Source organism: Apteryx mantelli, chromosome 1 (assembly GCF_036417845.1).
Source record: "Apteryx mantelli isolate bAptMan1 chromosome 1, bAptMan1.hap1, whole genome shotgun sequence".
Taxonomy (NCBI): Eukaryota; Metazoa; Chordata; class Aves; order Apterygiformes; family Apterygidae; genus Apteryx; species Apteryx mantelli.
Window position 1 is genome coordinate 3,400,326 of NC_089978.1, and position 13,815 is coordinate 3,414,140.

Sequence of the window (13,815 nt, forward strand, 5' to 3'; positions counted from 1 at the left end):
GACAGTATACTGGAAGAGGCTTTCCTAGTGAGAGCAGCGTGGCTAGGGATCTATCTCGGGAGCCTGTACATGAATGTATACAGCCTGGGGAGCAACCAGGAGGAATCAGAAGTCTGTGTGCAGTTGCGGAGCTATGACCTTATTGGCAGTACAGAGGCATGATCAGATAGCTCACACTGTCATCTCTGAAAGGTCATGGCAATCAGGGGAGGCTCCTGATAACGGAAGAAAAATGGCAAATGCTACACCTGTTTTCACGAAGAGCTGAAAGGACGATCTGGGAAGCAATGGGCTGATGAGCCTTACCTTGGTCTCTAGGAAAATTATGGAGCAAAACCTCCCAAGGCTATTTCCAGGGACAGGACTAGAAGGTGATTGGGAACAGCCAGCATGGATTATCAAGGGCATATCATGCCTGACCAACCCGATTGCTTTTTGTGATAACTGGTTGTGCGGACAAGGGGACGGCAGTGTATATTGTATGTGTTGACTTTAATAAAGCCTTTGACGCAGTCTCCCATAGTAGACTTATAGCCACATTGGGGACGTACGGACTGGAAAAGTGGACAATAAAGTGGGTGGAAAATTGGCTGGACTTCCCAACTCCAAGAGTGATGGACAGCGGTACCATGTCCAGCTGGCAGTTAGGTGCCCCTCAGGGATCAATACTGGATCAATACTGTTTAATGTCTTTATTAACAACTTGGATGATGGGATGGAGCATGCTCTTGGCAAGTTCTTGAACGTTATCAAATTGGGGAGAATAGTCAATAGATACGCTGGAGGCAGGGCTGTGTTCAGAGAGACCTTGACAGGCTGGAGAAACGGGCTGGCAGGAACCTCACGAAGGTCAACCAAGGCAAATGCCAAGTCCTGCTCCTGGGACGCTCTGACGTTGCGTGACAGGACAGGCTGGGGGTGCCTGGCTAGAGAGCAGCGTCGCAGGCAAGGACCTGGTGGCCCCACGTTGCCCCTGAGTCAGCAGTGTGCGTTTGCAGCAGTGTCACCGAACGGTTCCCTGGGCAGTATCAGCAACAGCGCAGCTGGTGGGGCCGGGTCAGTGATTCCTTCCATCTCTCAGGTACGGATGAGGCCACGTCTGGGCCTTGGGTCCACTTTGGGGCTCCCAAGTGCCAGGCAGATGGTGGCAGGCTGGAGCGAGCCTAGTGCAGCCCCAAGCTGGTCGGGGCTGGCCAAGAGGCAGAGGGGACAACTGGAGCAGGGAACTTCCCATTAAATATAAGAAACATTTTCCTTTTCCCCCCCCGAGCATGGTCAAACCCTGGAAGAGGGCCCAGAGCGTGGGGGAATCTCCATCCTTGGAGGTACCCAAGCCTATCCTGGACATGACTCTGAGCAGCCTGATCTAAGTTGTCCCTGCTTTGAGCAGGGGGTTGGAGCAGGGACCTCAGAGGTCCCTCCCAGCCTCAACTATTCTAGGATTCTCCGAGTTTCTGGCATTGTTTTATTCCCAGCAGTTTATGTTGCTTAACAGCTGAGGGTTTATTTATATCTCCTCATATGCTGGATTTTGATCTGACGAGGATATTTGACCTGTTTGACTGATCAGATTGCTATTCCTTTAACCTGAAACAGTTCTTGACTAGTCCAAACGTAGATCCCCCTTCCCCCTCAATCCTGTTAAAGTTCAGGCTGTTGGAGGAAACTTGTAGTAGGGGTGAGGAAAACCAAAACACAGTTCAATGCCATGTTGCACGTAACTATTTCAAGTGTGTGTACTTCACCGTCAGGGGCCCTTTCCTGTCATCCATGTATTAGGAGGAATTTCCATCGCTTGGAATAAACGCGTCTCATCGTGGTGAAAGGCGTTCTGGAGCTGTTTGTCAGTTAGCGGAAGCAGGGAATCGGTATCTAAACGTTGTATGAGAACAGCTAAAACACAGTGTTAAACGGTTGGCTGGAACTTAATTTTCTGTTAAGTTCATGCATATGCTAGAGGTCTTTGGGATTGCTCAGTAGTGATTTTTGTTCATCTCTGCTCTGAAATGGGATAAATAGAATGGGCAATTCTAAATAAAACCGTAGTCATGTAATTCTGCTTTAGAACGTATTATTGGCTTTTGAGTTTTCTGGGGAGCTTTTTGTTCTGTTTTGAAGTGGGAGCTATCTGCTTTAACGTTACTAGGGAAGTTTTGGAGCAAAATGTTCTAGAAAAGAATGTTTCCTTTTATCTTGGAAAAAGAAGAAAAAAATGCAATAGGAGTTTGGACATCACTGTATTCTGGGTGTACAATAAGCAGGAGCTGCAAAGTCTTAATTTTTTGCCAGCGTATGTTCCAGCTGTCATGAATTATTCTTGTGCTATTTTTCGGGAAGCTGGAGGTTTTGGGGCATGTCGTTATTGACTGATTCACCTCGCTGACTGTTGGCGAATTGATTCAATTTCAAATATGTTGGAAAGGGCTCTGCAATTCTTAGGTTGATTTACTTGGAGAATTCTAGATAGGGTGAATCGATTTTTAAACCAAATTTTGCAATTACCTTATTACCCTCATATAATCAAAACAAGCAAACGTCTCGTGTTCCTCCACCTTTTCCCCATTCCTCCTCTCGTTGTATCGGAGCTTTACGGTTCTTCTCCATCGATCTGCATCTGTTGTTGCTTCAACCTGGGTTTCGCTCTGTTGATTCGGTGAGACCCGCAGTTGGTAAAGTGGAGAGAAAATTTTGCCGTTGTCGTTTTGCTTCGGTTAGGGATGCAGCAACCTGTATGAAACGGATTAAAAAGGGACTTTGGAGAGTAATTTTAGGAGTTGTGACTCTTTTTCCACGTACCAAAACAACATAAAGCGTGTATGTATAAAGTTTTCCTCCTCCTTTCTTCCCCTTCCGGATTTGTGGCACTAGAAGCGTCAGGTCTGTTGCTCTGTGGTCTGCTGGTCTGGGGAAGTCTGGTCTGAGCCTGAGGCTTTGGCATTTGATGCTATTTGCTTACATTAGTGTAGCAGTTTTGGGCTCTCTTAGGTCCAGGTCAGTAAAAACAGGTGCATTTTTTGAGCAGTCCAGTATTTTTGGATGTTTCAGGCACTAGTTTGCACGTTTTCTGGTGCTCTGCATAGTTGTATAAACTGCAAGGATTTATATTTTTTCCATTAAAATTCCAAAAAAAAAAAAAAAACCAAACAAAACCTGAATGTTCATAGCCAAAAAAAATAGCGCTAACACAAATGCTGAGCAAGTTATACCCCTTTGTCGGTTAATACATCTGGTTTTTGACCATGAGGTACCATGGTCTTGCATAGAAACGCGCTCCAAATGTGGTTCGCATCAGGGCTTGGCTCACTGTTGAATTTCTCCGCCGCTAACTGCAAATGTATTCGCTGTGTGCAAATGCAGCCCCTCATTTTATTTAAGAGAGTTGTACATGAAGTGTCTGTTTACGTTCAGTTTATCTGTATAGCTTTCCAGATGTAGCTAAACTTAACTTTTTAATATATAGTGTAACTGGCTTTAAAAATTTTTATTATGTCACTGTATTTAGCTGCTTTTAGTGTGCAATGCGTGTTCTTCAGCCTTTGCATAATGTGGTAGTCTTGGCACGGATAGCGTTGTCTTGTATTAATGTATACGTTTTTAAGTTTTCCATAAAAGCGAGAGCTTTCGGCATGTCCTCCCCGAGTGGATGCACACGTCGCAGGCTGAGCCCGCCCGCTTCTCGTGTTTGCCGACAGCCCCGTCGGAAGCCTTCTTGAAGCATCGTTCTCCACTTCACAACGAAAAATTTAAAAGATACTTGAATGCTTCATAGGATCTGTTATTTTAAATGAATGACTGATACGAGTAATTTAAATACTCAGAGGTGGCTGGAGTTCTTTTTTGGGAATGCAAGGTGACAGGTATGATCCAGCACGGGTAAAGGTAGTGTTAGCAAAGCTAGGATGAAAGTAAGTGTAGTTTTTCTTTCCTTGCCCCCTTTACTGTTCCACTGTTTCACAGAGCCTGAGGCAAAGTTAGATCATCCAGCCTCGTTTCTTTAATACCACAGATCGTGAAGTCTCATCCAGATCTTTTTCATCACGTAAAGCCTTCTGAATTAAGGTAGACCGAAGAACTGCAGTCCTCGGGAAGCAAAGCGACTTGCTCGGCCTGGCTACGCGTCTTGGAGTGTGTTGTCCTAGCTCAGGAGCCCAGTAAGGAAGGGAAGTGAGAGAGGGCGGTGGGCTGTGTCCCAACACACAGCAGAATCATCTCCACCTCTCTCCTCCGCAGATACTCTTGTTAGTCTTTAATCTGAAAGAGAAGTCCTTTCTCGCCCCGCGCGTGGTCCTTACTGTCTGTCTTAGCTGAACATGGCAGCTGAGTGTGTAGGACGGACTGTTTTCTCGCTCACGTCTCTGTTTTCCTGACCAGTCGCTGACGTTTCGAAGGAGGACAACCCTTCTCCTCCGCAGGTTTCCTCTAGCTGCCCACGCTTTGGAAAGAACATTCCATTATAATCCCTTCAGGATTATGTTTATTCTAGTACTGCAGAACAGTAAACCGCACGAGTTTGGGTAGGCGGCAGCGCGAGGTGGGGGGGGAGTGATGTGGGTGGCTAGCGTTGCCTCGCAATTTTAAATCGTATTTCTTGAAACCACTGAAATAACTTGCTGGGGTGTGACTTTACCTTCAGGCTTGCAGCAGTCTCCCGAACGGCAGGGCCTTTTAAAGACAGACACGTGGTCACGCTATGCGTGTGTAATGGAATAGCATTTCTTTTAAATGGCAGCTTCTTGTCCGGATGGTGAGCATGATAATTTAAAAAAAAAAAAAACCCTAAATCAGGACTTCCCACAATATGAGAGTAGTGGCAAATGCTATTCTTAAAGTGGGAAATGCTCCTACCTTGATTATATACACAAATATTGTTGAACGTGGTTACATTTGTTCCTTCTCCCTCTCTTTCGAAGACTTTAACTGCTTTTGAAATATTTCTGATGGGACAGAGGACCTAAAGCGTACTGCATGGGTTAATGTTTGCAGAAATAAGTGTAATTGGTGAGTTAATGTTTGTTTTTAGGTTAAGAATAAAATCCCATCTTTGCACGTAAAATCTAGACATACACATGAAAACGTTCAGGTTTCCCAAGATAAGAAAATAAGATGGATTTTTTTCAGTCTGTTTTTTCTGCTTGAAATTATTTTCTCCTGGGAAATTTGCCTGCGTAAGTCTCGTATTTCTTCATGTTTTGTAATACATTTATGGTTGTCATAAAGGATTCCTGTATAAACTGTCCCGAGGTTAAAAACAGCTTTGTGTTTGCCTAATCAAGGGAAATGCAGTCACAAAGCAACGGAGAGCACCAGCTTCAAGGAATGCGAATGGCCGATCCCGTCAGTCTTGCAGAACTTACTCTTTTCTTGATTCACCAAAACATAGATCAAACACCAATTTAAGTATTGCATAAATTGAATTATGTGCTGCCTTGCACTCTTGTTTTTTGTAATACTCCATTTAAAATATGGAATAAAATCTAAAATTACTCAAATGCTTCTGATTTATGGAGCTGCTACTGTACAGTACTACTTCTTCATGCTGGAGCTTGCAGTCATGCCAAATCTGAGTCCAAGATTTCTGCCGTTTTTTCCGGGTAAATTTGATTTGCATGGTGTTTTGTAATTCGGCACCAGGGCCAGTTGAACGCTTTTGTTTTTCTTCTCTAGTGTAAACCTTTTTAATACGGGAGGTTTTTAGAGGGATATCTTAAGCTTGCAGCTTGTCACAATTATTGTTATGCCATTAGCTGAAGCGGAATTTGGTTTGAATGGAGAAAACCTCATGGTGAAATATAGTGCTCCGTCTCCAGTTTTTGTGTATACGTTAACTAGGGTATTTCTGACATTTAGCTGTGACCATACATTTTCAGATAAGATTTGCCGAGAATGAGAAAATAACTGCCTTTGGTAGTAAGTCTTCCCAGAATTACGTGTCAAAGACAGCTGCTTGCTTTCTTTTATCTTTTCAATATCGACAGCACATTTCAGGTATTGCTAATTATTTCTGAAGTCATCTGTACTTCCAGAAGAAAAGTCAGGGTTTTTTGGGGGTGGACATTATTGTGCCTTTAGATATGCTCCCTAAACTGATTGGGATATCGGACTTTGGAATAGGAGAACCTCAACTAAGTGGCTTGGTAATATTTGATTAAATATCTTGACTGCTTTACAAGCAGGCTCATTCATAAGCGTCTCGGACAACTTAAGCTGTTCACGTGGGGGTGTTTCACAGGGCACGGTAGCGTGGCCTTCCCTACCCGCCTGGGCTACAAGGGAGAGTTGGGAAGACGGGACGTAAATGCTGGAGCTGGGATATGGCCGGTTGTGCAGGGCTGTCGGTAATCTCGGAGGCGATTCCAGCGAATCTTAAACGGTTGCAATTCGTTTGGGCTTTTGCTTTACATCCCGTTAGGAAGACGGTGTCTGTAATGCTCTATCCATGTGTGGACAGGCGAACTGGAATAAACGGGAATAGAAGGAGCCTGTTCAGGACCCCTTTTGTTTGTATTTCTTGGTGTTAACCCTATTATAGGAAGATCCTGAGGATTTTTTTTTTATTAGCAGCATGTCGCCATAGTTATTGTGTAACTAATTTAAATAGAATTAGATTTTCCTTTGCCAATGGCGTGTGCTTAAGCTTAGTCCAAGCAGTTTATAGGACAGCTTGAAGAAAATGATTGTGCTTTGGATATTCAGTGGATAGAGAGGGAATGGCTTAAGCTAGCAGAGCCCTTGGAGGAAGAGCCTTGACGGGTCTAAATAGTTGAGCCTTCTCCATGCTGCGACTGTGACAGTGGTTTGAAACCTCCGTTTAAAATACATCGAGGTGGTACGTCTCGAATGCTTCTATATAGGAGTGCGGCAGCGATGTTAACGTAAAATGACGCGCTATGATTGGCACCGTTTGAGTTAATTTAGATGCGTACGAGTAAATTTAGATGTATAAAAGCCAAATTCTTTTCTACGCTACCAACTGCTTTTCTAGGCCATACCAGTGGAAAGCCGATGAGCCTTTAATGAAGTAAACAGTATTTACACCGGTAGTCCTGGGAACTGAATTTGTCCCATAAAACTTGGAAGTCGGAGCAGCGCATATGTGAAGTCCCCGTGCGCGAGTCGCTAGGCAACTAATATACAGTCGTCAAACAATTCTGCTTGCTTTTTTGTCCTCGGTTTAACTATGAAGACCGTCCAGCAGAAGAGTTGAGCTGAAATGATAGAAAACCCTTTTAAGTAAATTACTGAATTTATAGTGTATTGCTGTATGCATTAATGGGTCTTTTCTTTTTTTCTCTCTCCCTTTTTCAGAGCATTCAGTCAGAAAAGAGCTGCGATTGAGAAGGAATATGCGCAGGTAGGTTCTGGAATAACTTCGCTGTCCGTGCCATTATTCCTTGAGGAAGTTTACTCATTAGCCCTTTTTCCACGGTGTATGTTTTTTCATGTGCCCTTTTCATAAGTTGGTTAGTATGAAAGTATCTGCTGGAATCCTGAATCAGCAGGCTGGCGTTTTTTAGGACCGGGCCCATTCTGTGTTTTCTTGGACGTTTGACTTGACGAAGCTCTTAGGAAGAGATCTTTAATGGTGGTTTTCAAATTTCCAAAAAGTCAATCAAGTCTTTCAGGTTCCTTCAGAAGTTAGTGTGAAAACTGTGTAAAAAGCGAAACCCGGTCAATTATTGGAGAGGAGATGTGTTTTATCGTCCGTATCCCAAAATAAACTTATATTCACATTCCTCGGTAAGCCCAGCTTCCCATCGATTTAAAGTAAAATCGACCAGATTTGGCCTAATGCTTGTGACGGGGAGCAGAATGAATTTTGATGCCTTTGTGGGAAAGGAAGGAGGATTGATTTTTTTTCTTCTCCCTTGTCGCAAAATTAGAAAGCCTCTAATAAGGAGCAGCTGTCTGCTTAATTTACAGTAAGGGTTCTTAGAGCTTCGGTCTAAGTACCACAAATTAAAAATAAATTAATGTACTTTTAAATAGATTAAAGGTAGAATAAAATGTAAGCGAGGGAACTTGAGGAGCTCAATATACAATAAATACAACAGGAGATGTACCCACCTTTACAATTGTCGATGGTGGGGCGGTGGTAGAAGTGAAACCCGAAAATGAAAGCTGTTACTAGCATGTTTCCAAACCTAGTTTGTTGGCTGAAGCATCTTTTTAGTCGTTAGTGCTGTATCATCCACAAGGACATGCAAAATGACTGTTTTCTGTGGGCTGGACTTTACTGTGATTTTTTTATGAAGGAGAATTTCTGTATACTTTAAAACTATGCTACACACATTTTACCACTCCTAGATTTTCTGCATGTGGTCTCAGCTTAAAACACAACTGCAAATACTTAGCAAGTCAAATGAAATTTTTACTGAATTTAATCCAAAACTCACAGTTGTTTTAAAGGTCTGTAGTTATTGGTGCTCCCACGCTTTCGTTGCACTTGAATTTACATGAGCGTACATTGATCACGTCAGCAGTTGCACTCAATTTGATTAAATACAGCAATTTTTCAATTACAGAATCAATATGTGCTTAATGAAACTTTGATTAAAGCTCTATATTCTTTGGTGATTGTGTAATGACGTTGTAGAGAATTTAAGATCAATTCTTAATACATTTTTCTTGCCACAGCAGTGCACGTTTTTATATGCAGAGACATTTTTAGCATTCGCTGCATTTAGGGCAAGGTCTCGGTAAGTTAGAAAAATAATTAGGTTCTCAGATTTGGACGGCTCGGTGTTAACAACAGAGGCTTTCAGATATTTGCATTTAGGAGGAAAAAAAAAAAATCCAGCAATACAGCTGCATCGTTTGAGATTCACTGAACGACTGCTTAAATGAATGCAGTTCTGTGGGGTCGCTTCCTTGGTTCGGTGGTACGGGGGCAGTTCAAGAAGAACGCTGGGCGTTTCTTCTGGGGTCTCTACAAGGGTTTCTGGTTTTGAGATGGTAGCAAAATTCCCCGTAAAGCGTTTCGGTGCGAGAAACTGTAATCCAAAGAAATGCGAAGCCTCGTCCGCTGACAGCGGGAGCTTCCGTTTAAAGCAGTTATAGGAGGAACTGGAAATTCTCACTAGCTGGTTTTTGAAGCCAGTGTTCCAAACCTTTTCAACGATTCTCTTGCCGAATGTCCTTTGTTGCCTTAGGAAACTCATATTTAATCCATGACTTTTTTTGGCAAGCTAAAAAAAAAAAATAAGTGGAAGGGTGAACAGTAAAAATAAGGTTTCCCCTGGCTTTTCAAAACCGAATGCTTTAGTGGTTTAAAAAAATGGTCTGCCGATTCATGGCTCTTAGGCGCCAAGTTTCTACGCAGCGTGCCCTCGCTTCGAGAGGGAACCTGTACAAATGCTGGCGAAACACCACGCTTTAACGTTTTTAATGTATCCCCGATTACACGGTAAGTGGCTTTGGATGTCCGTGATGAATTACGGGATCCATGTGTGAATTAGCCTAAGCGTTACTGTATCGAGGGCTTTCCGCTGCGGCTGCTTACCTGCTGCACGTATCGCCACCCAAGCTTTGCGGAGCAGGAGCTGTTTTTCTGCTTCCTTGGCTTTTTTTAGGTTGTGCTGTGGTTTAAGTGGGAGAAGTATCCGACATTGGTCCTGTTCCCATGATCTCCCTGTCCTTTCTAGATCCATTGTGAACATACGCTAAGCTATTTTATCCGTATTTTCAGCATGACATTATTTAATGGATGCTTAGAGGCTTATCTTAATATTTGGGGTTGAGAGTATTTAAAGGCTCTCATTTCTCATTAATAATATTCCTAATAGTAGTGCTTAAATTGCAGCGTGGTATTATTATTAGCTATTCTCTATGATTAATGAGTTAGCTGAAATTAAAGGCTACGTGTATTTGTTAGATGGAAGTAGAACTTGCTGAACGTGTGCTTTCGCTGCTACCTAGTAAAAAACTGTTTTTACCCGACATGTTAAATATGTAAAATAGCAATGTTTATTTTTAATGTGTTTGGAGATGATAGTTACGTCTCCGTTAGACTCTTCATTATTTTGTAACGTTTTTAACTCGATGGCGAAGCCTCTCCCGGTCCCTGTGTCGTGTTCCTGAGGATGCACAAGTTGCTTCCCGTTGTGTTTTATCATGTTTTGTTTTTCGCTCAACATTTAGCTCTGATTGTTTCCAAGGAAGATGCGACTGTAGGTGATTGGTGTGATATATCTCTTGGAGTTTGCAAATACCCCCAAAGAGTTTGAGCTGTGAAATAGCCTACTCGTTTCAGCGCATGCTAGTTTAGCTGCTGGCTGCAGTACCGTAACTGTAAGACCCTGGCAACTGTTCACTGATGGTCAAATCACAGAAGAAAGATAGAAAAGACTCTTGGGAGTCTTGGCTCTGGGAGCTACCTGAGAACTTTAACATTTGAACTGCAGGTGCAAATAGAAGTTTAAAGTAAGATGAAAATAAAAATTGTCAATTATTTTTATGATTTTTTTTTTCCGTCTGTTTTTCTGGATATCAAATTAACGTTGAAGAGATGCGTGCACTCAGTAAAAATAGTTACCCAATCGGTGAGCTGGAGAGAGTGGACAGGCCGCTTGGTGTTGATTGCTGCTTCTTGTTGCTTGGGTAGTGTGTTGCGATGAGAAACTTAATACATTGAAAACCTTTTTAGATACGGAAAAAAGTGCTATAGTTTATATCCACTCATTCCTATTGGCACCGGTGAGGGAAAAATGTAAAAGCATCCTTTGGTGCTGTGTATGTCAATGAGAACCATCAGGAGAGGAGCCTTCAACTAACAGGAGCATCTTTTCTGGCAAAGATGCTTGAATTAAGATGCAGTGGCCTTTTTAACACTGTTGGCAGTGGATTAAAATTCCGAGCGTTAAAATCGGAGATGGATTCCCCACCCCGTCTTACTAACTTGTGGGGTGACTACTTTTTTCTTTGCTGTTCTTTACCACGTAGCCCAAAGCTTTGCGAACGTTCATTGGTTTACCCTTGTGTTGTGTAAGCCTGAAAAAGTCTTTTGTATTTTTTTATTATTATTTTCAACTATATTTTTTTATAGCAGAAGCCTTTGGCAACTTTTGATTCAACTACAGAATTCCAATCATTATTCTTCCCTTTATAAAATGCTTCGAGTTTTACAGAAGAGGAGTTCTGCAGGAGTATTTATTAGTCAAGTGCCTATGCTGGTGTATTAGAAAGAGGTAAGGTTTGCTTTAGCAGATTGCAGATAACTTTCGTGAAAAATCAAGTTCTTTTATTTGCAGTAATAGTAGCAGAAATGGGACGACGTCCCTTCCAGGAGAGAGAAGTAAGGTGCTGTATAAACCGCGACTTCTCTTTGCAAAACACACCGCTTCGTTGCAATATGAACTGCTGGACAGCGGACGCTTCGGAGGAGCAGAAGAACAGCTCCTGGAGTTTAAAGTGGTGTTTGGGGAAGATGTTCTAGCTCACGCCTTTGAAAGGGACCTTTCTAAGCGCAACCATTTCGGCTGACCACAAGTTACCTGGATTGATGCAGAAATTCCACGTGGCAAAACCACCGCGGCTTTGAGAGGTCTCGAATAGAAGGAATTCCAGGATGAAATCCCGTCCTCGCTCTGACTCAGCTTTCAGCTAACCGCTGGGGCGTCAGTAAAATAAACTCGAGCCTTGAACACGCAGCTTTCTATTAGTTCACTCCCTGCAGTCTCGAGAGAATGTGGTTTTTTTTCCTGCCTGAAGGACACAGAAGGTTACTGTGGCTGTCGGGAGAGCAGGGAGAGCCTGTAGGCTTCAGGGGTGGGTCCCTCACTTGGGGACAAACGAGGAGCAGCCGTAGATTCACCCGTCAGTAGCCTATTTTGTTATCTGCCGAATTTAAGTCGTTTCTTCCTTTACGGATGGTGTTATATCTCTCTCTAGACCGTTTCCGTAATAATCAAGACATCTGTCGTTTTCCTCGAATGATCGCGTTGCCTGTCTGCCAGCACTTTAGCACTGATGTCTGTTTTAAGAGACATAAAAATTTCTGGAAAACTATTGCTGAATTTTCTCTGTATGATCCTGAGTTCTCTGTACGGTACTTTTAGCAATTTCTAAAAAGTCGCACCCAGCAAGGCTCACCTTGGCCATGCGAAATGATCCCATGGCTTGAGCTAGTCCTTGTATGTATGTTTGAAGCCTAAAAGTGTGTCTTAATGTTTTAGGTGGTTGGTTTCTGTTTTAGGAGTATTGCAGAGGGTTTCAACACTTTTTCTCTGGTTCTGTTACCAAGTGCAGAATGCACGTTTTTGTCCTCCCCGTGCTAGTGAATGGTTTTTTTTTCCCAAACCAGAGCTACAGCCACAACGTTGGAGCCTAGAGAGAGATTTTCTGCATAGTCTTTTTTCCACCTTCAGTTATTTCCCGTGTTGGCCGTGTGCGCGTGGTACCTCTTTGACTTTGGAGAGCTCATTTCTTACCCGTTCAGAGGTAACATCTGCTAGAACCTGATGATCCAAGGTCTGAAGTGAATTTCCTGCCTTTGCTGCTGTAGGAACTTTTATAGGAAAAGTCAGCAGACTCACAGAAAATTTGTACGTGGCTTTATTTTGGATGCAAAACGGATCACCCCCTTAAGCATGGTTGGCAAAGCTAGTTGAGGGAGGGGGAAAGAGCTGTGTCCAAGAAACCTCCTGATCCAAATGCAAAAATGAAAGAGCCATTCAGGCCTATTCCTGCATTGAGTGATAGTCCCTTATTTATACTTAAGAGTTGTTAGACTCCTCTGTTTTTCCCGGTTTGGAGTCTGGTTGATCCCATCTGTCATAGAAAACCATGTTGGACAGTCTTGCTTATACTGTGGTTCTTTCTGAAGACTTTTTCCTGCTCCATGAATTAAAAATATAAGATACTCACCAGCTTCCTGAAAAAAAATTTGAAAACATGGTAGGTTCTTTATTAACCCTAGAAACTGGGGAGGGCATGGAGCCTTCACAAGTGTCCGATACTTTCTAGGAGATAACGTCTTTGGTTGATATCCATGTCACCACTGGTATCTGAAGCATGGGATAGTTGGATTTTATCTGACTGTTAGTCATTGCCTTGATGATTTTTGTTCTCTTTAGCTGATGAAAACACTGAATAATGTGCGGCCTGTGTACAGATGCCTGGAAAACCCAACTGAAAATGGCCTAAATCAATGATTCTTTTGACAACGCTACTTTGAAGTCTTAGTTATTGGTTTATAGCGTTGTGTTTTTTAAATTAAAATTTCATTGGATACTAAGACAAATGCTTCAAGCAAATATATTACCTTTATCTCCTTATTGCATAATATATTGGCAGCTTTACCGTATTGACTTACGGCGTGACTCGGGCAGCCCTTTAGTACATGCTGACCTATGAATCAAGTGGAAAAAACAGTGTGAAGTTTCAAGAGTGTTTTTTGTGAAAATATTTGCAGGTTTATTTTGGACCAACTGGATTCTGCTTTTTTTTTTTTCCCCTAAAATATTTTAAAATAGATTTTTATTATACTAGGAGGAGCATCTGTGTGTCTATCTGTCTTGTCTTCTGGTTAATCCTTGGCGCTGCAGGTTGCGTAGGAATGAACTCCATTGAGTCCAAAGGTGGTGTGTTTTAAGATGTGGGTTTTATGGGTCTGTTAATGAAAAAGTTTTGTGTTTTTTTATTTTTCTCCGTGATAATGTCATGCATTCTCCATTGTACTGACGGATTGTTTTGTTTGAAACCAGCAAACTGCCGTTTTCCAAATACAGAGTAAAGGCAATGAACGTGTTTGCTTTCTCTAGGTCCATTAATAAACTTAATTTCTGCATGTGATAGTGGACCTGCATTAGGACCAGTTGC

The 13,815-nt window shown here is 42.4% G+C and overlaps 1 protein-coding gene across 1 annotated transcript in view; it reads left to right on the forward strand.

The window, feature by feature from the left end:
* FCHSD2 (FCH and double SH3 domains 2) overlaps positions 1-13,815 on the forward strand; it is a 155,703-nt gene that overhangs the window by 28,751 nt on the left and 113,137 nt on the right. Inside the window, exon 3 of the mRNA XM_067309054.1 lies at positions 7,306-7,351. Within this exon, the coding sequence (XP_067165155.1) occupies positions 7,306-7,351 (46 nt within the window). The remainder of the gene's footprint in view (positions 1-7,305; positions 7,352-13,815) is intronic.